The 25180-nt window shown below is 44.4% G+C and overlaps 1 protein-coding gene and 1 long non-coding RNA gene across 3 annotated transcripts; one reads left to right on the forward strand and one right to left on the reverse strand.

Annotated features, from left to right (window-relative positions):
- Positions 1-2087: 2087 nt before the first annotated feature.
- LOC135313023 (uncharacterized) lies at positions 2088-6069 on the reverse strand. The gene is made up of 3 exons (XR_010372569.1): positions 5720-6069; positions 3746-3973; positions 2088-3602 (listed from the first exon to the last, which is right to left on the reverse strand). It is a non-coding gene; the product is annotated as an uncharacterized LOC135313023 (long non-coding RNA).
- Positions 6070-6116: 47 nt separating this feature from the next.
- On the forward strand, positions 6117-23782 carry RNF103 (ring finger protein 103). Of its 2 annotated transcripts, none has more exons than XM_064448901.1 (4): positions 6117-6519; positions 8690-8829; positions 19535-19650; positions 21752-23782. In XM_064448901.1, exons 1-4 carry the CDS (start codon positions 6294-6296, stop codon positions 23328-23330), a joined length of 2061 nt encoding a protein of 686 aa, XP_064304971.1. In that variant the 5' UTR covers positions 6117-6293; the 3' UTR covers positions 23331-23782. The 2 variants fall into 2 exon arrangements, with proteins under 2 accessions (XP_064304971.1, XP_064304972.1); XM_064448902.1 differs by lacking the exon at positions 6117-6519 and adding an exon at positions 6604-7004.
- The last annotated feature ends 1398 nt before the right edge of the window (positions 23783-25180 follow it).

Below are 25180 nucleotides of genomic sequence, written 5' to 3' on the forward strand. Positions count from 1 at the left end.
CCGCAGACACCTTAACCAAGGACCTCCCCACAGCCCGCGAAGGGAGGAGCAGCGATTATTAATCAGGCAGCGCAGCGGGCAGCCCTCGCCTACTGGCGGGAGGGGACGGGGAGGGGGGCGAGAAGGACGCTTCTACCGGTGCCTTAGGGTGGCCTCGGTGGTCCCGGGCAGCGCTGGGCTTTCGGCTTTTCGGTTAGGTGGGGCGGGCGGTGGGGGAGCAGGCTGGGGAGAGGGGATCCTTGAAGTGTTACGACTCAGGCAGGAAGGAGGCAGCTAAGAGCGGGGGCCTGCGGGGGGCGGTTGCCACGGCGACGCGGAGGCTGGCGGGGGTGGCGGAGAGGCGGCCGGGCCGGGACTAGTCGGTGTTGGCTGTCCGAGGGGCTGCCCCGGCCCCGCAGGAGGCCTCGGAGAGCTGGGACGGCTCCTTCTCGGCCGCAGGGCCCGGTGCCTGGCGGCGGGCAGCAGGCATGAGGGGGACAGGGCGAAGCCTGCCCTGGGCCCGCTGGGGTGGGTGTAGTGTGGCCGCTGAGGTAGCACCCCCGGTGGCGGGAAGGCGGTGGGGGGGGCTCAGCGCTGTACTGTGGTGCCTGAGGTACAGGGGGGTTCGCTTCCAGCCAGGCTGGGGGAGGTGCAGCTCGCAGCTGCCCCAAACATTTCACCGGTATGTGCCGAGGAGCGACTTAGACAGGGCTGCGTTAAGAAGCCTGGTGTGCCGGAAACACAACATCTAGCCTGTCATTAGGCTGTTACCTCGGTCAGTAAACTTCCTCTTGAGTTTTATGTTGGCTTACAGGTCTCCAGAGACCTGGACAAACCAGAGAGGTGGGCATGTGAGAACCTCATATGAGGTTCAACAAGGCGATGTGCAAGGTCCTGCACCTGGGCCAGGGCAACCCCCAGTATCAACACAGGCTGGGGGATGAAGGGACTGAGAGCAGCCCTGCAGGGAAGGACTTGGGGGTACTGGTGGATGAAAAGCTGTACATGAGCCAACAACGTGCACTCACAGCCAAAAAAGCCAACCATATCCTGGGCCGCATCAAAAGCAGAGTGGCCAGCAAGTCGAGGGAGGTGATTCTGCCCCTCTACTCTGCACTGGTGAGACCCCCCTGCAGTGCTGCATCCGGCTCTGGAGCCCTCCACATGGGAAGGACATGGACCTGTTGGAGCAGGGCCAGAGGAGGGCATAGAAATGATCCAAGGGCTGGAGCACCTCTCGTATGAGGACAGGCTAGGAGAGTTGGGGTTGTTCAGCCTGGAGAAGAGAAGGCTGTGGGGAGACCTTATTGTGGCCTTCCAGTGCTTAAAGGGAGGCTGTAGGGAAGATGGGGGCAACCTATTTAGCAAGGCCTGTTGGACAGGACAAGGGGTAATGGTTTTAATCTAAAGGAGAGTACATTTAGACTGGATATAAGGAAGAAATTTTTTACAGTGAGGGTGTGAAGCACTGGAATGGGTTGCCCAGAGAGGTAGTGGAGGCCCCATTCCTAGAGACATTCCAGGTGGGGTTGGACGGGGCGTTGAGCAACCTGATCTAGTTGGGGATGTCCCTGCTCACTGCAGGGAGGTTGGACTAGATGACCTTTAAAGGTCCCTTCCAACCCAAACCATTCTATGATTCTTACAGACCAAAGTTGTGCATCTGACTGGCAAGCGCCTTGTAAAAGCATGCTTGAGAGAAACGCCTCAGCTCTAATACCACTTGCTTAACATACTTATCCCAACTTCAGTATTTGGAAGTGGCAATACAAGCCAGATATGACTGTTTTCTGTAGCACAGTACAACCAAAGCTCCTAATAAACGTGGACGAAGTTTACTGCAAAACCAGCATTTGGTTGGAGTCTGAGACAATGTTGCTTCATCTGTGCCCATACTGCTGGAACAGGACAAGAAAACAGAGAAATTTGTTTCATGAGAATACACGATGTATAGGTGCTTACAAGTCACTGTCATTCTGTCAGATTTAGGCCCAAACTGCTGCTTTTGTTTGTATTCTTGCTCTTTGTGTTATTATAGATTATGTTTAAAGACATGCCAATATCTTCTCATTTCTTAGGTCATTAGCATGCTGGTTTCATTTGTTAAATTCTTTACTGCAATGGGCTCCTTGGTCATCTCGACACATTCAGGCAAGGTCTCCCGATGTTAATTTTTTTTTTTTTTTTTCATTAACCAGACCCTCTCTTCTCCACAGGGCAACAAATAGGTTTTCACTGTTACAAAGAAAGAAAATGCCAACTGCCTGGGAAAAAAGCGTCATCTATTTCAAGATTTAATTCATGTATTCTGCTCCTGCGAGTTGGTCTGGCCTTGACTGATGTACATTTCTGTGCTGTTGACTACTGCATGTTTGTAGGTGGGAAAGGAAAATTGCCACAAGAGAGGAAGGGGTGACTATCAGATAAAAACGTAGACTGCATAAAGGCCTGAGCAACCTGCTCTGGTGTCACAGCTGACCCTGCTTTGAGCAGGAGGTTGGACTTCCTAACCTCCTGAGGTCCTGCCCAATCTTATTTACTGCCTGAGTCACTGCTGGATCATGCCAGGATTGCCTCAGCCAAACAGCCAATGCTTCAGCTGAGGGGTCACATACTGGCCATTGTATTGCAGAGTAACACCAAGTATCAAATCAACTTCTGATTTAAAATTCCTCTACCTACAACAAAATAGCACCTGGGCTGCTGTCGTCTTGCTTTGAGACTCTCATACAGGCTTGTTGGTTTATATCATAAATATCAGATAACAACAGGGAGTCACGGTTTCATATCGTGCATAAAAATGTGTTGAGATGCACCTACGTTGCTTAAAAAGTATATCAAGAGACTCTACGTTCGTGAACTCCCAGCGATTGTATGTACAGAGTTGGCTGGCTCTTAGGAAAACTGGGGTTTAGGTACTTTCAATATTAGTTTACTGAAATTTATCTTGATATATGGCGAGATTAAAACTGTCCAAATGAAAAAAGGGGTATGACAATATTTTAACCTGGTAAAGGATTGAATTAAGATTTTCAGTCCTCAGTTTTACTGCCTTCAAAATGACAATGCTCTTAATGTTCCCCACAGAATTCTGGAAAGTGGTTTATTGTCGGTATTCCTGGGCTGCGCAGTCAGCAACTGCTCGTAGGGGAGGATGGGGGAGGAAAGGGAATCCTTGCCATTTATCAACGGGCAGCAGAGGCTTCAGGTTTGGCTGTCTGACAAGAAAAGATGGCTGTCCCAGTTCTCAGGGTTTGGTCTCATTTTCTTGTAGTAAAATATTTTTGCTGCCAAAATTGTTTAAAAGCAGATTCCCTGCTTCGGGTTTTTGATTAAAGGTGGAATTTATGTTCTTCATTCTCTTCACATTTGTAATATTTTCTCTATGAGCACAGGACTGACTGTCTGATGACTATTTAATGTTGTTAATGAAGTAGAGTTAACACTGGGGTCTTTAAACGTGTCAGCATGTGTCATCTCTGTCTTCAGCCCAAATAAATTTTAATTCACTGTTAAGATATTTAGATCTTCCAGATAATTAAAACTCCCTGAAAAATTGTTTGCAGGTGACACGTCAGAGATGTTCTGAGTTGCAACTGGAAGCCAACGAACGGCAGCTGTATCTAGGAAAGACGACATTTTCCGGTTGGGTCAGCTTAGTAAGTCGGGGATGTAAAGGTAGGGTGGAAAGACAGGAGTAGAGAGCCTGAGAGAGGAACCAAATTGGGTTTGGTTTTCTCTGCCAGTGCTTTGGTCAACTCATCACCTGCAGTTCTTGGTCGTACCCATCCCTGCTCTTTGTTTGCAGCGCTGCCCCTGTCCCATCTCGTTGCCTGGGTGCTTCCGTGCTGGTAGCTGCTTTGTTTTGGTTGTTCTGGGGGGTTTCGAGTAGTGGTTTGAAACATCATTTTTACTTTCTTGAAACGACTCCAGGGTTTTGAGTTTTGGCAGATGATTAGCTTCGTCTCTGCAGGGGACTCATCATCAGTTACCACTGGGGAATGTTAAGAATTGATTTAACTCAGCACATGAGCATTAGGAAATGACATATTGGTGACAGCCCTCCCAGCAGTTGGTGTTGCAGATAGTTCAGCTGTGAGTGTAGCCTCGTAATTGTTGCTAGGTGCTTTCCTGCCGGAGGAAGCAAGGACATCCCCAAATGTGTTACAGGAGAGAGGCACAGGGATGGGGTGGAGAGGGATCTGCGGTGCTTGTTAAAAACAAACCAACAAAAACAAAACCCCAACGATATGTTTTCTAACTAAAGTTAAATCACGAGGCTCCCCTGCAAACACCTAACTGCCATCACTTCCTCCCACCCGTCGTTTCGCATACGCTCGAGCTGCTCACTTGAAACAAAAGGCAGAGAAATTGGGTAACTTCTTGTAGGTGGGGCAGAAGAAATGGGCCTTCACAAAGCTTCTGGAAAAGAACTGTGTCCTGGGGTGTGTTTTTCAGGGCTCGGGCAGAGCCTGCTGCTGGCCCTAAGGACAGGTGATGTTATATGCACCTTTTATTGGAAGTCCCTCGGCTCTGCCTGCTATCGTAATAAAGCCACTCTCGGTTTTTGCCAAGGGGAAGGGATTCGTCTTACTGATGCTTTGCCACTTTCTCATTAGGGAGATGGGCCCTGGCTGTGTTGAAGGGGGAGTTTACCAAAACGCAGGGGCTTTGAAGGAGAGAGCGGTGCTTCGGCCTGGCCTCCTGCGAGCTCCCTCACAGCACTGGGCCTCCGGTACGCTCTGTCCCACCCAGGCCTCGCTGCAAATCCAGCTGAGCTGCTGAAATCCCTCATGTTTAATCACACAGCGTCAGCACAGCTGGCGTTTACAGTCCACCTCTAATCTTTCCCACGTAAAAATTCTGAAGAACAAAGGTTTTTATGTTTCTCAGCGCGAGGCACAACATTTACCAGCCCATAAGGGCTTAGTTTGTGAGCAGCTACTTCTGTGACCCCTCTGCTCTTCCCCTTTCAAGAAACAAAACGAGCCCATTGCCAAAGAAAACTGCCGTGATTTTTCTTCTTGAAGAGGCCGTGGTGGCTGTGTGACAAAACAGGCTGAACCTGGGTTGGGTTTTTTTCCCACCCCCCTTTTTAAGTCATACCAGCACACTGAGAACCCTGTAAATACATTTTAAAGGCTTGGAGGAATAAGGCCGTTTAAGTGCTTTCTCCAGGTCAATATTAAAGTGTCTTTTTGAAATTCGATAGCACAGAATTACTTAAGCGTGTACACTTGGGAGGGTTGTCAGTGGTTTTAAAATTAAGCTACACTATTTTTGTGCTTATCTCTATGAGTTGGCAATTTTCATGCAAATTATGGATTCTTAAAATAACTAAACATGCAAAAGAAATGTTGAGTTTCCTTCTGAGGAGGGCCTTCATCTCAAAGAACAATGTCTCAAGACATCTTCTGTAGCAGATTAAATCGCGTCTTTGCAGCCTAACGCTTCTTGGGTAGCCTGGGATGATTATTTGTGGATCCACCACTTAAAGGAGGATCCACGCCGCACTCCAAACGCTCCCGACGGGTGGAACAGCCCCAATTTAAACCTTTGTCCGACATCGCAGTGCCGCTCGCCTCGCAATGTCAGGTTATCGCGACCTGCTCCAAGTGCTCGGGAGCCAACGCCAAGCAGCGGAATCCCAGTTTCAACCCCTGCAGATGGATTTCACTTTATTATTGGCAGGGCTGGGAGCCAGGCTGGCGCGCAGGAACGGGGCGCGGTGGGATCGTACCTGCGCCCAGCAGCTTGCACCGACCCGAATCCAAATAAACTCAGCCCGTTAGGATTTGTTAGAACTGGCCGAAAAGACCGGCTTAATTCCGGCCGGGTAAACATTTTTCTTTCTACGAAAAACGCCCGTCGCGGGGGGGATGGATCGCCCCGGTAACCGATATCCGAGGAACTGCGATATTTAGGGGGAGGTTGCTGGGTTTTATTTTCGCAGCGAGCGCAGCCGCCGGGTCCGAAGTCGGCGGCGGGGGCGGGTCCGCGGTGGCACCCGAGTGACCGGGTGCTGAATCACCGGGGGGGGGCGGTGCCGGTCGGTGGGGCAGCACCGGCCGCCCCCTCCCGCCCCTCCCCTCGCCGTCCCCGCCTGCCGACGTCACTTGTTATGTCTCCACCGGCGGCGGCGGCGGCTGGGCCGGGGCGGGGACAGCGGCGGGAGGGAGGTGGGGGGGTGGTGGCTCCGCGGCTCTGACACCCCCCGGCCCGGCTCCGCTCCCCGCCCCGCGGCGGCCCGGCCTCCGGCTCGGCTCCCCCCCGCGGCCCCTCGGCGGGCAGCTCCCCCCCTCCCCGGCGGGAAGATGTGGGTGAAGCTGTGCTGTTTGCTGCTTTACTTCCTGGCTCTCTTCGTCCTGGCCAGGGTGTTCGAGGCCGTGGCGTGGTACGAGAGCGGTTTTCTCGCCACGCAGCTGGTGGATCCGGTGGCGCTGAGCTTCAGGAAGCTGCGGACCATCCTGGAGTGCCGGGGGCTGGGGCACTCGGGGCTGCCGGAGAAGAAGGATGTGCGGGAGCTGGTGGAGAAGTCAGGTACGCGGGGTTCCCCCCCAACCCGTGACCCACGCGTGGGCGGGGGGGGGGGGGTGTCGATCCCCTGCCACCCCTTCGTGGGGGAAGGCAATCCCCAGCGACCTCCGGCCGGGCTCCGGCCGCCCTTGGGATGGAGACCCGCACCCCGCTTCCCACACCTGCGGGAATTCACGCCTGGGAATTTGGGAAACGAACTGGTTTCCCCCACTGAGGACCGAGACTCCGGAGCAGTTAAATGGAGGAAGGCAAGGGGGAAGCTCGGGGACAGTGACGTTAAAAACCTTCGCGGCGTTTTAAGCCCGAAGAGGCTGCATGGAGGGAAGGCCTCGGTTGACGGGTCATCGAGAAATGGCTTTTACCAACGAGTTACGCCGGGGCGCTGCGGGCGGTTGGGGTCAGGGCGGCGAGGTGGTGGTGGCACGGGTGAGAGCCGAGGTTGAATGGCGTGAAAAACGAGGAGGAAGGAATTCAAATACGTGCAGTGGGTTAGTATTTACAGCTGGGGCCAGCTTTTCTCATGCGTTCCTCTCCTACCCGTCTGCTGGTCTTACGACAGGTATTGCCATTGAGATGGGTCCTGAGGAAAGGAGCAGTTTTATAGCTGAGGAGCAGAAGGGATGGGTACCGAGGGAAAACGGTGGTGGTTTTACAGAAGAGGAGCAGAAGTAGATCCTACACACAGAAAGTGGCTTGGAAAAAAGGCAGGGAGGTGTTTCAGAAGTAGGGAATACCCGGTGAAAGAGGTGGGCTTCTGGGGGTGATGGATAGTGAGGGGTGAAGAGCAACAGAGGTGAAAGGAATGGCAGGAGACTCGTGAAACCAAGGATGCTGCCTGGAGTGGTCGGGGGGAGCTGGCCCCAGGGGCGCAGAGGTGGGGCTGATGTAACAGCGGTGCTGCCAGCCAGGCAGGAAAACGTGAGTAGCTGCTTTCACATCGATGATCGAAGGGCTGCTGGTACTGGGGAGAGAAACCCCGGTGATCAGGATACACAGTGACGGGCTCCAGTGTCCGGACAGAAAAAGAAAAGGGTTTGGATGAATATAGGGAGTTCCATAACCTTAAAAATGCGAACTCCTTTTAAATAATTGATTTTAATGCTGGACTTTTAAATCTAATTTGCTTTTATCGTTCATTATTTATGGTGCTTATTTGCCTTGCTGCTCCAACAGTAAAAAGCATTAGGCGATTTCACTTTTGTTTCCAATCACTTTCACTCCTTGGCTGTCAGGTAATTCCATGATGTCATGATGTTTGGGCTGCAAATGTTGCAGGGAAGTGTTTAACACCAAACAAACTGTATTAATGACTTCTTAAATGTCATGGAAACACTTCTTATACCAACAGGCTTTACAGCATTTTTCCATAATTTTTCTTCCTAAGTTCTGTGAATACTTTTGGAAACCCAGCAAGGGTTTCAGCTGCAACGCTTTTTTTATTTTCTATTTTGGATGAAACAACCTTTTTGGACAAGACTTAATTTCTTCAAGCTTAATAGATTAGTTACTAGAATGCTAGTTGCCATTAGCAGCGTTTGTAATGATTGTGAAACAAGACATAAGAAGGAAATGAGATTACAAAGGAAACGTTATCAGATGATTTTACTGTAAGCTCTTTATGTCGCTAGGACTGGAGTTCATGGGAACTTTTTCCAACTGTGCAAACAGAAGCCAACACCTAAATTATTCTACCTGAGATTTTTTTTATTGGAATGGGACAATCAATACGGGGTTTTTGTACAAAATTATTGATTAGAATTGTGAAAGTCTGTCTGAATTATCAGTGTTAAGAAGTTGGTAGCTGCAAAATTAGCCCTGTGAAAGGAAAGCAAAGATACATGAATTAAAATTGCTCTTGGCCACTGAATATTGCTCTTTTCAGGAGTGAGGCTTAGAAGGTGTTAATTTATTTTGTGCGTTTGGTTGCATGTGTGGTACCTCTGTGTAATCAGAAGCATAGCATTAATGTCTCCTGTGGTCTGGCAGCTGAAGTCAAATTGTTCATAGTCATGTCACTAACAGAAGTATCTTTTAAAGTTTAGCTACCTTAGTACTGAAAAGGTTCTTCGAGCAGCCATGTAAAATACAGTTAGTTAAACTGTTACTGGAATTTATGAAAGGATCTTTTTCAAGTGTCATTTTAATGGAATGTATCCAATTGCCTCTTTTTCAGGAGACCTCATGGAAGGAGAGCTTTATTCTGCTCTCAAGGAGGAAGAGGCCTCTGAATCGGTTTCCAGTACAAACTTTAGTGGTGAAATGCACTTCTATGAGCTTGTAGAAGACACAAAAGATGGGATCTGGCTGGTACAGGTATAGAAGTCTGATCATTTATTTTTATATGTTTATCACATCCAAAATGTGTTTCAAAGGAGTTTATGAGGGTAGGTAACTAGTAGTGAAAGCGTGCAACAGAGAGATGGTAGCAAAGATAAACTACATCAGGGAGATCATAAAGAATAAATCTGTTCAATAAAACAAGAAAGGCTGGAAGTGACAGGCTTCCTACACAGACAGGAAGAAAAAAAACCTGTTATTCTGCAGATCACTTTTTGAAAACCAGGTACTTTAGAACCAGAAAACAAGCAAAGCAGTACACGCTCAAGTACACAGACTGTGTAAGTGCTTGGCCCTGATATTGTAAGAGCTTGTGTAATGGGTGAAGTGGGTGCATTTAGTGTAGGTGCTCCCAGCTGGCACAGAAGAGGTGGCTCTGGTGTTGCTCTTCCTTTTCGTTGCATTACATGCTCAGACCCAACCAGGTTAAGCTTCTGTTTATTTAAGGGGCTCAGAGCGCTCTTAAAATCTCTGTTGCCTCTTCACAACAGCAAGATCTCAGGATCTGCTTCCCAGGCTAGCAGGCTGCTGCTACAACATATTCCAGCAGCTTAAAGTTAACCTTCCCCCAAACCTTGTGGGCCCACCGATTTTAGAGTGTGCTTCCCCAGGTCTGCGTGAGAATAAGAGAACATTTAGGAAAAGAAAGAAAGACTTGTGCAAATGGGGTTCTGAAGCAATTTATCATCACTCTTGAGAACATAAGTAACCTAGACCAAAATGTAAAAATGCTTTTCTGCATCCGCTTCTCTATTGTATAAGATAATTTTTTTTTCCAGGCTTAAGTTCTCTGCTAACAGCCACATCAGGCAATCAGAATTCTCCACCAGACAATTAATTGTTCAGTTGACAGCTCTCCTGCCTGGTTTGTCTGGTCTCCTCACTTCATGTTTTCTATTTAAATGGATTATCAAGATTTAATGACTTCCTGTTACTAGACTGGCACTGTCACCACATCAGATCTCACCCTAGAATAGACAATGAGAGGACAGATTGCCTTCGCAGTTGAAATGGCATTTGTGTTTTGGGAAAGACCTATTTGGAGTTTATTGAATCTAAGTTTCGGGTTTAAATCATACCGAAGGTGATGCTTCAAGCAGAGACAGGGCATTGAAATGAAGTTTACGCATCTCCAAGCTAGTTGACAAATACGAGCATGAATATGCCTTGAAAAACTTTCCCTCCTCCCTGTGCAGCTCAAAAGAGTAAAATATGGTAGTTCTCTGTTGTCTGTTTGTGCAGAATTTTAATCGTAATATTTTTTCAGCTAGCTTCATAATAGCAGATCAGATAGGCTGCGTTTTGATATTTCTAGTGTGATGAATGTTGTCATCATTCTGGGATTATCTGCACAGCTATTCAGTTGGTCACAATAGCTGTGGAAAAAAAATTAGTGGAATTTACTGAATAATTTACTTGCTGCATGCTGTTTGTCTGTTTCCACAATAAAAACCACTAGACATGTCAAATTTCCTTTTTTTCATTCTCGCCTTTTGGGTTTTCATCACTTTGAGTTTTCATTTGCTCCTTTCCCCACCGTAACTCCTGTCTGGATGGCTCCTGAGCTGGATTCTTTGTGTCCTGTCACACGTTTCCCCATGCTCTTTTCTTAGATCTCATCCCTGCAGACCTGTTTTTTTTTGTCATCACTTCCCCATTCTAATTCTTGATTAGCCTCCCCTGCACATTCCCCTTTACCATTAGGCATCCTTTGGAGTGGATGGAGCTCCTTTACAGCTAATTATTCAGCTTGGTGCTTAGGCAGGGGACGGTATGAGAGTGAGGGTGCCTCACGGATGGGTTTGGTGACCGCAGACAAGGTTGGGGCATTCCTGGGAAGCAGAAAGGATCCCCAGATCCTTTTCAGGACCCTGACCCCGAATCTCTGTTCCATGGGGGCTGCTGGAGAGCAGTGGAGGGAGAGGAATGGTTCTGGCTCAAATAGCACAGTGGCTGTTGGTTGAGATGGTTTTGAAGACTTTATGATGATGTATGGGAGGATGGGGACTCTGAAGATGATTTTTATTTTCCAGTGCATGTAAATGAAATTCCTGGGGTGGCACAGGCTGGTAATGTGATAGCCATCACAGTCTGCAGAGAATCAAAGGGAAAAGAGGAAACAATTACTGTTTCTTGGTAGGTTTGACACAAAATTGGATGTGAATTTATCATTTAGAGCCAGTAAGATGAATTCTTTGAAGAAAGTCAAAGTCCACACAGAAGGAAACAGTGCTTTGTTTCTTTACTGGAAATCCACGTGCAAAGCGTCCAAGTTCAATGATAATTTGTTTGCCAGTGTAGCTGTTCACAGGTGCCCTCTGTGGAGCTTCCTTAGAGCCACAGAGAGCAGCATGTTCTCTCCCCTATTAGCTCATGATCTCATCACCTTTCCTTTTATGCCTTTCTTCTTGCTTGCCAGCTGCTGTTGTGCACTTCTTTGGCTGGCAAGGAGGACAAGTGGTAGTTTGTAGAGCTGCTTCTTTTGTTGGTAGAGGAGTAATGTTCTTGCTTTTCCAGACCCTGCTATGGCTCATGCTCTCTGGTTAGTCTCTAGAAGCCTGTCACATGCAGTAGTCATTATGGCTTTTTTTAAAGCATGCAGTAAATGATCTACAGATAAAAATCCTCTTTGAATGAAGTTAAAATCTAAATTAATGTAAATTTTTATTTTAAGTCCCTACTGTAGCATAGTGGTAGAGAGAAGTAAAGGGAACCTTCTTCCTGGCATTGAATCAGGAGGACAAGTGTTTTGCTCATGCCTGGTAAGTGTGCAAAGGACATTATTATGGGCATGAAATGTTGCAGTCCATTCTGCATCTCAACTTCTTCTTCAAGCGATGTAGTCACAAGAGCAAGGGATGTGCCTACAGGATTTTGGTGGTTGTTCGTTTGTTCTTTTGCTTGCGTGTAGGATGAGTATTTTTCATATTTGCCTTTTTAATTTTGCCAGGTGATCAGTTGTTCTCGCTACAAGAAAATTAAGTAGAAACACTCAATTCTTTTAAAATAAGTTGTTCAGTATTTGTGTCTTTTCCAGTAGCCCTTTAGGATCATTTAACGTAGGATACCCAACTTTAACTTTCAGTATTCTTCTTGAGAATCTTCATATCCAGTCAAGAGTGCAGAATACCATCAGGTCGAATGTAATAGTTCTCATATCGCCTGCATGTGTGTGTTAATTCACTACAGAAGCTCATTTATTCTCAATCTCTGACTTAACTGGTAGCTTAACTGAGCTGTTCAGATTGGTGCATAGATCACCCCCAGCTCCCTTGAGAAACCGCAGGTAATTTTGAAGTGGTTAATTTTTGCACGTTTGAATGGATGTAGTCTTCTGCCTTTGGCTATTTTGATCACGGTCTCTTTCTCAGAAAAGAAAAGTAAAACAACTCCAGACATCTTTAATCCATATGGATGGATTCTGAACCAGTTGTGAGCTCTTAGGAAAGAGCAACTATGCGGAAATTCAGTTTTGTCAGCAGAGTGCTGAATAATAAAGAGTGTGAGATGTCTCAGAATTAATAAAAGTACAGACAGTCATGTAGAAACTTATTGACATTATCTGGAGTAAGTGGGATTTTTTTCCATGCTTCTAAATAACTCACCAGCCCATTTATAATTAATTGTATTTATAAATAAGAATTGTCCAAGTATTTTTACTTCTGCTTTATCTATTGCAGGATAGTTTGCAACATAGCTGTTCGTTGCAAAGGGTTCTAGCAAAAGTACATAAGCTTAATTAACAGACCAGGGCTCTTGAACCTTTGTATCTTTGTGGATCCCTAAAAACCTTCCAGCAAGTGCACGGACTCATTACAGTACTGTCAGGCTTCCTTTGCTCGTTTAACCTCTGCAGGCACCATGGAGGAGTTCCTGGACCTCCAGGGGTCTGGATATCTCAAACTGGAACTGCCGAACCAGACTGACAATTCTTGCATGCACACAACCTTACCAGTTCATCAAGTCAGTTAGAAATCAGGCTTGCCTTTGGCAAAATCACGCAGTTTTTTCCAATTCAAATGTCTGTACTCCTTTGTGCAGAGACTGACTAGCTGAGGCAGGCGAGGGTTGACCGCTCCCAAGAGAACTACTTGTACGTGTTTGTGTGTGCACAGCAGGAAATGGTGTCTCTTATTAAATAGGTTTTGTTCTTCCTGATGGTTTAAAGCCCGTCACAGTGCCCTAGTGCCCAGAGTTGATGAGCGCTTGGAGTTGTTGTCTTTGTGGCTAAGCCATAAAACCAAGTTTTGACTATTCATGCGTATTCAAAATTGTGTGCTCTTGGTATGAGCAGGTGTGCCTGACACCTGGCATCCTGGCTGAATTCCAGCTTAGACAATGCCTGAGCTTCCCTTGGCGCTTTCATTTGGATACAGTTTTCTCTTCCTTTCATGGCACATACTCCTAACCCATAAAGGCTGAGAGATGATGCCAATGTGAATATTTTTCCATCACAAAAAAACCATATAAAAAACACATGTGCATCACTGAGCTGGGAGCTTCTGCTGTATTGTGATGATCTCGCAATTCTTGCTTTCTGCTTTGAGTTTTTTTTTTAATGTTCTGGCGCAATGTAACAAACACAAATGGAATGACTCTTAATCAAACTAGCAAGGCGCAAGGGCTGTCAAACGTGCAAAGTAGACAATTCGTCAGGATGTTTTCCCCTTTAGTGGTACTGAGGTTGCGTTAGATTCCTGAGGCTGTTAGAAGCAATAATTACTAGTTTCAAGGGCTGATTTAAAAATGTCCTCTTTAAAAAAAGCTATCTGTTAAGGGTGTTCAGGTTCTGTGGGAAGTTACCCTTGCGTATACTGTGGTCTGCAAAATACTCGGGTTGCTGCCAGCTGTTGGAGCAGAGGCAACTTGTTAAGAGTGTTGTTTTCGTTCCAGACAGTATACCGGTCTTGTGCACCGTTCATTGTAGGGCTTATTCCCCATTAAAAAAGCACCAGTTAATCCTATTTTGGTATCTTTGCTATGACAGTATCTGTTAGCTCTTTCCCCCATCGTACTGTAATTCTTCTTATGCATCAGAGGGTTAGTACATTTTTGCTCTGTATATCCTAACCGTAGGAGAAAGCAGAGGAAATAACCAATTCTAGCTCCTTCAATTAAAATAAGGAGAGCTGAAATACCATGAAGCCTTGTTTGTTCTGCATTTGTTGATTTCTGACTTTCATTTTCAAGCCTTGTGATATTTGAATCTTTTTAGCTGTGAGTGAGCTTCAAAACTTACTGAGACCAAACCTTGTATAGCGACCTGTTTCGAAATCTCTACGTAGCTGTCTAAAAGGGCTGGAACAATATCTGGTTTAAATGAACAGAAAATGGGCGAATGCTCAAATAAGGCTACTAGCAGGTCGTGCTGAAGTACTGCTGGAGCACCAGAGCAGGAATCTGTCTTTGCATATCACACTGCTACAGCAAACTCTTCAACAGCAGCAGTGTTTCCTTGAGCCACTTCCATTTCTGTCCCATCTTCTACTGGTATTTTAAGAATATATGTTTCATAAAATAATTTTTAAAAAATCCTTAATGGTAACTGGAAAATTGAGAAGCAACTACATTGATGAACGTTACTAAGTAGATACTGCGATATCTAGGCATCTACCTGAGACGCTTTTGGTTTGGATTAAGCAAGAGAGGCAAAGTGTCTTGTGACATTGTCGTGGTTCTCAAAGTGTTTGTATCTTTCTGCCTCCAGGGTATTTTCTCTTAAAGTCTGTTCACTTCTTTAATGTCATATCTATGACTATTTTAACTTATAGATCAAAATGACTCTGCTAATTACGTTCTCGATTATCCTCTTTTGGGACAGTTCTGTCTAACTTAAAGTCAGGAGAGCTCTTCCAATGCAAAAGCTACCTATGCAAATGGCAGTTGAAACCATCAGGATTTTGATGATTTCAGTATTATATACCAGTCTCTAGGTGAACTCTGTTTTAGCTTTGTTTTCTCGGGTATCTGGAAGCCATCTTTTTAGGTATTTATGGAAACTAAACAAGAAAGTGGAATCAGAACGTGTAGAAATAAAGGAGATTTGCAACCCCCCGTCTTTCCATTTTACTCTGCATGTCTTGGTGGTATAACTAACCTGTAGTATTTCAGTCTTGTTGGCTGAGAATCTCCTGACCTTTTGGGTTATTGCATGGTCCTCCCAACTTCACAGGTGGAGTACAAAGAAACTCGTGTCTGACACTTAGAGGAAGTTTGTGGATGGATGTCTAGGGAGGTCCTGGCTTTCTCTCCAGCATCTTCTTCCACTAAAGCAGGCAGTAATTCATGCACAAAGATGGTAATTCAGACCCTGCAGTTAGAGCCAGTCCTCTGGCCTGGGCTGGATGTCAGGGAGCAGATCTACTCAGTGATGTGGGACTCTTAAATGGCAGGGTTACTTTGATCCTGTTGGATTCTCTTAGCCCATTAAGATGACCAATGCATTAACAGGGTTATCTTCATTTTCTTATTTGTCACTCTAACATGATATTTTGCAGATGGTGAACATAGCTAATAAGAAAAGCTTGAAGGGTTTGTGTTCCCCTAAACGTGGTGTTTGTTTCCCAGCTGTGTTAGCTGATCTCATGAAAGATCCTTTCTTCTATAGTAATCTTTGTTTTTATTGCTTTAAAATGAAATAGAGCATGTGACTGAAAGGGACCTTCTTGCTGAGTGAGTTCAGCTCTCTGCTAGACTATGGAATATGTGTTTATAAAATAGCTTGCTGTTTTTCTTCAATTATAAGTTGTCTGAGTCTAATACTCACGTTGACTGTTCCCCTCTTCTTGGAAACGTGTATCCAACTTCTGGCCTAAGCACGTTCATGGCTCATTTGTTCCTGTTGCACTTAAATTGACACGGCCCTTTAGTTTCACTGGCTCCTGATGTCTAACCCACTACTCCCAGTATGTGAGGTCAGTCAACCAGTTTGTTTTGTTGGGCATAATATATCCTGGGCTTTGCTTCCTTCACTAGCTAGTTAATATTGATGGCTCATAGTTCTTTTTGGATCAACTAATAGACACAAGCTTTTCCTCCCATCGCTGTTTCTAACTGATGAACTCCTTGAGTGTCCTGTTCGTTATTGAATTCAATTTCATTTCTGACACTCTGCATTACAAGATTTGTGCAGCTCTTCCTGTACAGCGTTATAATCCTCTTTTGTACATAGACATACTTCCCAATTTTATGTCATCTACAAATGGTTTTGGGAGACTTCTGGTTTCTGCAGGAAGGGCATTAATAGGAATCTATGCTGAACTGAGCTCTAAGGTAAATATCTTAAATCTGTTAGCACCTTTCTGGCATTTTGATGTTTTCTTGCCTTAACCAATTTCTTACTCGCTTTAAAACGTCTTTCTTTTTTTACTCACCGTAAAAGCTTATCTCCAGTTCTCATGAAAATTTTCCGTGTGGCACAATACACGATACTGTACCATAAAGTACAGGCGGGGTACTACATTCCCTTTCTCTTGAAACTTGTTGCTTTTCCTCCAGGAAGAGATGGATTTTTAACTTACAACTTAATCGGGAATGATACATATTTAGTAATTCCATGCTGGAAAGGAGTGGAAAATTCAGCCATCTCTCCACCTTTAAAATTTGTTCTACAGTCTTGCATACTGTTGAGATCAAACTGGTGCGATAATTTTTTCATTCGCTTTTAAAAATAGTTACCAACTTGTTATTCTCCTGTCAAAATATAAATGAGTCTGATGGGTTTTATAAGGAATCTTTGCAGGTTCATCTGTGATTTTGTATGCTCGTGTTACAGTTCTGGGGTGGACATCACCGGCTTACTCTGATGTAAGTGCACTGAGTTATCTAAGATTTGTTTCCACCTTCAGGTGAGACAGTCTCTTCTCAAACTCACTAACCTGTCCGTGACCAGCCATCTCCTCTTCACTGAAAACTGAGTCAGCGCATTAATTTCATTTTAAAAAGAAAATTATCTTCCGTTTCTGTCCTATTTCCATTGTATGGTGACCCTGCTGCTTTCCTCCCTGTTCTAGTCTTATTCGTGTGACTGAAAAACCTTTTGCTGTAGCTTGTAATATTCTTCATATGGTCTAACTTGAATTGCTCATTTTTCCTTTTTTTATAGTTCTTACATATCTTTCTTTGCCAACTCTTTCTTTTGACTGTTTTTTTTCATTCCTTTGTAGATTCTTAAATTATTTCTAACATCTTTTTGGAAGTGCTTGCTAGGGAGGAGTGCAGGACTTGACAACTTTTTGCCCTTGCTTGAAATATAAAATCCTGATAGCTCTAACAGCTCGGACTTGAAGCATTTCCAGGCCTCTTTCACATTCAAGTTCCTGGCTTCCTCAGTCACAGGTTTTTAAGCTAAATTTGTTAGCTTACAAAAATTCACACATCTTAAATAAAATCTGTTACAAGTGTTTGCAAGTGATCTTTAATTTAAACCGAGTTACATTGTGATTGCTTAACCTGCAGTATTTTCTCAGACTCCCTCATGCATGGAGATGATGACTGCTTTCTAAAATGCAAACCCCTGCCTCTGTGGTGAACTCCCAATGTTGTAAGAGGGTGTTGTCTGCAAGGAGCAGCTGCAAAGGATGTGTTTATTTGGGATTTTTTTGCCATAATGACATAAAAAAACATGAGCCCAAGAAATTTTACAAAGCTTCAGTGTGCAGAACCACAGTAGGGTTCTGTCTAGTTCCAAAATACAAACTGCTAGTTCTGTCGTCGTCCTTCAGCGTAAATAACTTCCTCCAAGAGGAAAGACTTCTTCACAGGAAGGGAATTAAACTGGTATTAAAAATCCACAAGTAGAAACAGCCAGATGGCAGTAAAACATACCGGTGACCATATTTGCAAGAAAACGAAAAAATGTGAAGACCACCTCAAAGGAAGAAAGTCTCCTTCTCTTGACACTTAAAGTGAATACTGTCATATCAGACAGAAGAAGCAGCTGGGCAGAATCAGTCCTCCTGCACCTAACAATAGCGTTCTCTCAGCAACTGTGCTAGGCTGTTTCAGAACATGCACGCAGAATTTTGGAAGAAAAAAGATCTCTGAGTAGTTGTACCAAAGAGTAATTCAGTTATCGATGTTTTACTTCTCTGCTTACCAATAAAACGTAGTGATACCTTACTATGTTGGGTGCATTTATCATGCCGTAGTAGCTCTGAGGATATGTGGGCGTTAAGGTGTCTTTAGGAACGTGGTCTCTTTTGCTGAAATATGAAAGGAGGAAGTTTAAAATACCCGAAGTAATTGTCTCAGTTACATTGGGTGATGTAAAGAAGCCTCAGCAATACAGCAGATTTCACCAGCTGGTCATCTCGGTGCTTGAAGGTTATGTTCAGTTAATCAAAAAGGCTTTTCTGTGTGATGTGTGTGTTTTGAGATAACTTGAAGGATTCTTGTCTAGATTTTCACCTCTGGTTTTATTTAAACATTTTGGGCTCAGTAGAATGGGAATGTAATCTGTAACTTCACTTTAACCTTGTTTCCCTATGTAGAATGTTCTGCTTAGTGAATTCTCTTATTTATTTGATGTTGCTGAGAGGATGCTACTTACCACAAAGCAGACTTTTTTTTTTTCTTGAGTCAAAAGGCCATAAATGCATTCCAGGTCTGCGTCTTAACCTGTACAGTCATGGTGAGAACTGAACTTCCAGAGAAAAGCTGATATTTGAGGTTATTAAGTCAGAAAATGACTGGGAGAAGTTTAATGGCAGGTAAACAAATACCTAACAAATGGTGGTTTCAAAACTTAATTTTAAAATATATTCTAAGTGGTTGCCAGCAAGCCTGCAGAAGCATGTGAGGCACTTCTAAAATAGAAACTGCGATGGCTCATGGAATAATGCATGATCAGTCACGTCATTCAAAATTACCTGTCAACTGCAGGCAGGCAGGTTTTTCTTTTTTCTTTTCTTTTCCCCATCCCTGTACAGTTATAAGTCAGAGGATGAGTGCTTAATTCTTTGTCATTCGTGTTTGCAGAAGCTTACGTCTAGGTAACCTGAAGTGTACTGCTTTAATATACTAGGTTAGAACAAATTAGACCTTGGGATATATCACAGAGCATGAAATGGAAGATAGGACATTGGAGTTGGTGGAACAGTCACGTAAGGTTGCGGAGTGAGTCACTGGCAAAGCTGGAAGGAGTCAAGATTTTTAAGCATTATCTGGGAGTTTAACTACTGGTTTCTACCGCTTAGAAGTGGTTGTTGGCAGTATAATCTGGTACCAGGTACCTACGTTCCAACTCCTTTTACTTGCTCTGAGACATTTCTTTGGCATGTTTTAACTTTTCATGGAGAATTGTAATAAAATAATAGTCTTTTTCTACTGCAAAGAGGAGGAACCTGCTGCACCCTCTTCCTTTCTCCCCTACTATGAACTGGTTAATGACAGTTTTGTTATTTTCCCAAGGTTTTTGTTACCTACCACTGATTATTAAAATCTTAACAGGTACTTAAAATGGTGATGCACTTTTGTCTTCCTGCAGAAACTATATTTCTGTCTTAGAGTTTCACTCTCCAAAGACACTTAGTGTGACTACGAGTTGTACGTACCTATTGTATGTTCTAAGAGGAGAAAACAGTATCAAGGGTGACAAGATCTCTGTTTTCATAAAACTCGCGCTTTACTTCAGGAAGCAAACTTACTATGATACTAAATTATTCTTTTATTTTGGCAATAGGTCGTAGCAAATGACAGAAGCCCGCTGGTGGGTAAAGTCCACTGGGAGAAAATGGTGAAGAAAGTATCAAGATTTGGCATACGTACTGGCACATTTAACTGTTCCAGTGACCCCAGGTATGTTCTTAAAGGATTATCTAAATCCTGAGAATGTCTTAAGGCTCAGCTGTGTTCTGGCAGCAGGGCTTGCTGTGTTGTAGAAGTAGCTGTGACAGAAGGTGGCTTTATTCATGTTTTTATCTCTCCTGAAGTCTGTTCAGAAGTCTCCATTACATTATTTATCAGCATCAGAAACACAGATCTGCAGCTTCCTAAAGCGTCGTGTGGGAAATAGATGATTAGACTATGCGGAGCGTAACACAGCAATAGAAGGGAATGAATAGAAGAATCTGGCCTTATAGTCCAGGCGTGTGGGGACAGGAACTGTGCTTGCTTAGGACAAAGCTGAATATATATATAGCCTATGTAAGAGAGCTGTGTCAGGTGTAGAGTTTTTACATTGCCGCCTGGAAAAGGAGGAACACAGGTTAGCACGAACCTTGCAAACAGCGCCTGCTTCTCGGGATTACTGACAAATTCTGTTCCCTGACAAATGTGTATATGTTTATATATAAACTTGCACACACCCTTGTGCTGTGCAAGACTCACTGTTGTTTGCGTATGGTTTCGAACAAGGAAGACGAGCAGAGCCAGTGAAGCTATTAATAATTCTGTGCTGCTGTAAGAAGAATATATTTTTTAACATTTTTTTGGAAGCATTTGCTTCATGTGATGGGAAACTTTATCTAGCATTGCACGTGCCTTACACAGCTTAAGCCCTAAATGTTTACAGAAATCTCAAAGTTAATCATAAGAGAAAATTGTTAGACTTCGCAGCGTTTACGGAAAATAACTTTGTGTATTCAAAACACTGGTATTTAAACGTCTTAAAAATTTGGCAGCGTTTCTCTTTGCATAGGTCCTATCTAGTCTTAATACTATGATCAAATATTACGTTTTAAATTAATTTATTTTTTCCTAATACAAGAAGTGTTTTGTTGAGTAAACCCCTGTGATGCGTTTTCATCAGGTTGCAGCTGAAATTCAGAGGAACTGCATACTACAGTAGTCAGGATACCTCTATTAGTAGGGTAATATCTTATGGCTCCTTCTAAAAATGTTACATTCGGATTCCTGAGATAGGGAGTTGTAATTGTCAAAAGGTACAGTGATGGACCAAAGCCAGGGAGGATGTAGGTGAGATGGCTAGTGAATGAGGCTGATGGCCCTGATGTCAACGTGAGGGTTCTTGGAGACAGTTTGCGTGCCTGCTGGCTGCCTGAGGTTTTGATTGTTGAAACTTGACAGACATTTCCTAAAGGAGGACTAGAATTGGGTGGCAATGTAAAGTGATGCTGGTAGGACAGATACATGAGAGAAGGCATCTTCTGAGTCATCAGACTCATCTCATAGTTACTGGGGTCTGGACCATGACTTACGTTTCAGCCTTGAAGAGCCACCTCTTTTAGGTGTGGATTTGGAGTTCATCCCATCTCAGCACCCAGCCTGCCAGGCAGTGGGGGTGTTCTTATAGCCCAAATCACCTGGCAGCACGTGTCGGCTTCCTCCTCCCCCGGTTTTGCGGTGAGCTCTCTCACCACACCCCTTAGCCTGCCTGCATCCTTCCAAAATGGCCCCTGTAGGAAGCGGACACTTGTTGGCTTCGTTAAAGCAACTGCAAGCAGACCGATGTCTTGTTAACTTCGCCCTGCCGCTGCTTGGCAAAACTAGGATGGAAGGAAGCACTGGGAAAGTTATCTGCAGGCTCAGGAAAGCTGTGAGACATGGAGTTACACTGCAGTGGTTATCTGCTTGGCTGGAAGGCCAAGGAAAAACAGCTTCTGAGACTAAAGCTTTATAGTGAAGAGTTGGCTTGTATATTTTTCAAATCCAGTTACAAAGCGTGAATGACTGTATGGCCTTGTTTACAGTAATGCCCCACGAAAATTAACACTGTTCCTCTTCCTCTTTACAACACTTCTGTAAGACAGATAGCAAAGGTATTGCAAGAATAAATACGCTTTGCCAGAGAACATTTGGGTGCCCGTATTTCCTACTACTATATGTAAAGATCCCCAGGTGCTCGGCATGTCTCATTTTTGGGCTCATAACAGAAATTTAAGGCCTGAAGCTCCAGGGTTATGAAACCCTCTAATGTAACCTGCCATTTTCTTTGTAGATACTGCCGGAGGAGGGGTTGGCTGAAATCCACCCTCATTATGTCAGTTCCACAAACCAGTACCTCCAAGGGGAAAGTAATGCTTAAGGAATACAGCGGGCGCAAAATTGAAGTGGAGCACATTTTCAAATGGATCACAGCCCATGCTGCTTCTCGGATCAAAACCATCTACAACTCCGAACATTTAAAAGAAGAATGGAACAAAAGTGACCAGTACCGTGTGAAAATATACCTGTTTGCCAACCTTGACCAGCCTCCGGCGTTCTTCTCTGCACTAAGTGTAAAGTTTACTGGAAGAGTAGAGTTTATTTTTGTGAACGTGGAAAACTGGGACAATAAGAGTTATATGGCAGAAATTGGTGTCTACAAGACACCATCGTACATACTTAGGACTCCCGAGGGGATTTACAGGTACGGAAATAACACTGGTGAATTTATATCACTACGTGCCATGGATTCCTTTTTGCGCTCGCTGCAACCAGAAGTGAATGATTTATTTGTTTTAAGCTTAGTTTTGGTTAATCTGATGGCTTGGATGGACCTGTTTATTACACAAGGTGCTACTATAAAGCGTTTTGTGGTTCTTATAAGCACTTTAGGGACGTATAATTCATTATTAATTATTTCCTGGCTACCTGTGTTAGGTTTTTTGCAACTACCCTACTTAGACAGCTTTTATGAGTACAGTTTAAAACTCTTCAGGTATTCTAACACAACTACTTTGGCTTCTTGGGTAAGAGCCGACTGGATGTTCTACTCTTCGCATCCAGCCCTCTTCCTCAGCACGTACCTTGGTCATGGTTTACTAATTGATTACTTCGAGAAGAAAAGAAGACGCAATAACAACACCGATGAAGTAAATGCTAATAACCTGGAGTGGCTGTCAAGCCTGTGGGACTGGTACACCAGCTACTTGTTTCATCCTATTGCTTCTTTTCAACACTTTCCTTTTGACTCGGATTGGGATGATGACCCGGATTTGTTCTTAGAGCGGTTGGCCTTCCCCGATCTCTGGCTTCACCCTCTGATACCAACCGATTACATAAAAAACTTGCCGATGTGGAGGTTTAAATGCCTTGGTGTCCATTCCGATGAGGAAATGCTGGAAACCTTTCAAGACAGCGAAAGTGACTCTGACAGTGAAAACAAAGAGGTCTTCAGCAGTGAAAAAGAAGTCTCGGAGGACGATGAGCTAAACGCATTTCATAGGTGCAGTGAAGGAGAGCCTCGGTGCGGTGCCGAGACCTGTTCATGTGCCAATAAATATTGTCATCACGAGCCCTATGAACGGAAATCGCGATCCTACGGCTCGTACAGCGCCGCAGGTGACGTGGAGCCAGACTGGTCCGTCTGGCCCGCTGAGATGTTGCACTGTACAGAATGTGTTGTGTGTCTAGAAAATTTTGCAGATGGTTGTCTGCTCGTGGGCTTGCCGTGCGGCCACGTGTTCCACCAGAATTGCATCGTGATGTGGCTGGCTGGCGGGCGACACTGCTGCCCCGTCTGCAGGTGGGCTTCGTACAAAAAAAAGCAGCCATACACACATCCGCAGCCTTTGTCGAATGATACCCCGTCTTAGCTGTGTGCTGATGTCCTTTGTAAGCTTTCAGGATATTACTGCTTGCCTTTTAAATGTTAGTCACTTAAAAGATTATGTGGTTTGAAGTTTTAGTTTAAATGTTAGTGCAGTGAACTAAAATATACATGATGCTAACGTTAACGACAGAATCATTTGGTTGCCTTGTATGTTGGACTGAACGCATACTTATCGTACAATAACTTTTTCTTTTCAACATCTGGAAACTCGATGCTTTTTGTGTAAGCACAAAAATCGAGCCTACAACAGAAGCGTATTCCAGCAAACGTTTACAAGTTAGGATGTGGGTGAAATTGAAATTCTAATCGGAGACAGTTGCTTAATTTAAGTGTTTCTCATTTTAGTGTCTGTTCAGCACATCTTTGTTGAATAATGTATGTTGTAAGACAGTACCATTTAAAAAGAAATCAGTGAAATAAATTATTTTAAAAGGAGATTTGTAATGTTAATTGTTTTGATAAATATTTTGTGTGTATGGTTACGGATGTCTTGCTGGTCTGATTTATCTGTGAAGACAATAAAAATATAACACAACTTTTGTGACTAATACATCATCTCCTAGCGATGCAGGAATTCACTGCTCCAGTGTTAGCCATGGGCCAAGTGGAAGGTGATGGTCTTTCATGGGGAGCTACTTCCTTCCTAAACCCTCTGTGTTGGGGTGCTTCACTGCTCAATTGGTAGCTTTACAGTTGATCACAAACAGCTTTATCAGACGGAGACCCTCTTCTACGAGCCGTCTCTCCAGCACCCTCATCTGCAGACATCTAACGAGACTTTAGGGTAGCCCCTCTACCACCTCAAAGTAATCCATCGGGAAGTAGCAAAATATTGTCGTGGCTTGTAAAAGTAAAAATTGCCAGATTCCAACTGCTGGATTTCATCAATACCTATAAATATCTAAAGGGCAGGTGTCAGGATGATACGACTAGATTCTTCAATAGTGCCCAACACCAAGCCAAGGGGCAACGGGCACAAGCTGGAACACGGGAAGTTCCACCTGAACATGAGGAAAAAAAACCCTTCCCTGTGCCGGTGCCAGAGCAGGGGCACAGGCTGCCCAGAGAGGCTGTGGGGTCCCTTCCCTGGAGACATTCACACCCCGCCTGGACGCGGCCCTGTGCCCCTGCTCTGGGTGTGCCTGCTCCAGCAGGGGGTGGGACGGGATGATCTCCAGAGGCCCCTTCCAACCCCTACCATGCCATGATTCTGATTTCTTGGAGAATGGTGATAGCTGTTTGATGCCATAAAAAATTGAGTCTGTTGTTCTCTTTATATTTCAAGATGAAACTGTTGTTTTGTTTGTACCTTTCAGAATTCATCTGGCTGAAAATCCAGAGAAGAGACATTGGTTAGAAAGAAAAAAAAGGGGCGGGGGGGGAGAGAATTTAAAAAAATGAGCATGAAATGACACAAGTAGAAGAAAGGGCCGAACTGGAAAGCTGCTTTCAACTGTTGCATTGTTTTATAACTTTCCTAGTTCTTGCCCATCTGGTATGAAAGGAGGATAATTAAATGAAGCTGATAACAACAACTGTAAACACAGGCCCCTCTTGCAGTTACAATCCATCTCTCTGTGCCTTCGCAGAGAGTCGGGGGGCTGGCATTCACAAAGCCGGCTGGCATTGTTCTATCTGTCCAGGGTTATCTGAGCACTATCTCTTCTAATAACAAATGTTTCATGCCTCCAGTCACCAGGTGTCCCCCGAGGAGGATATTCTCCTAATTATCAGAAGACCTGTTTTTAATTGAGAGTAATTTTTCCTCTCTCATTTCCTTTTTCCTACTGCAGTACTGAAGCAGGGAGGTAGAAGGGGGATAATATCACCAAC

This window comes from Phalacrocorax carbo, chromosome 4 (genome assembly GCF_963921805.1).
Source record: "Phalacrocorax carbo chromosome 4, bPhaCar2.1, whole genome shotgun sequence".
In the NCBI taxonomy this organism is placed as follows: Eukaryota; Metazoa; Chordata; class Aves; order Suliformes; family Phalacrocoracidae; genus Phalacrocorax; species Phalacrocorax carbo.

Coding starts and splice junctions, on each gene's coding strand:
- RNF103 (XM_064448901.1), top strand. CDS start 6,294: ATGTGGGTGAAGCTGTGCTGTTTGCTGCTTTACTTCCTGGCTCTCTTC. Junction 6,520..8,689: donor GGAGCTGGTGGAGAAGTCAG/GTACGCGGGGTT, acceptor CCTCTTTTTCAG/GAGACCTCATGGAAGGAGAG. Junction 19,651..21,751: donor AACTGTTCCAGTGACCCCAG/GTATGTTCTTAA, acceptor TTTTCTTTGTAG/ATACTGCCGGAGGAGGGGTT.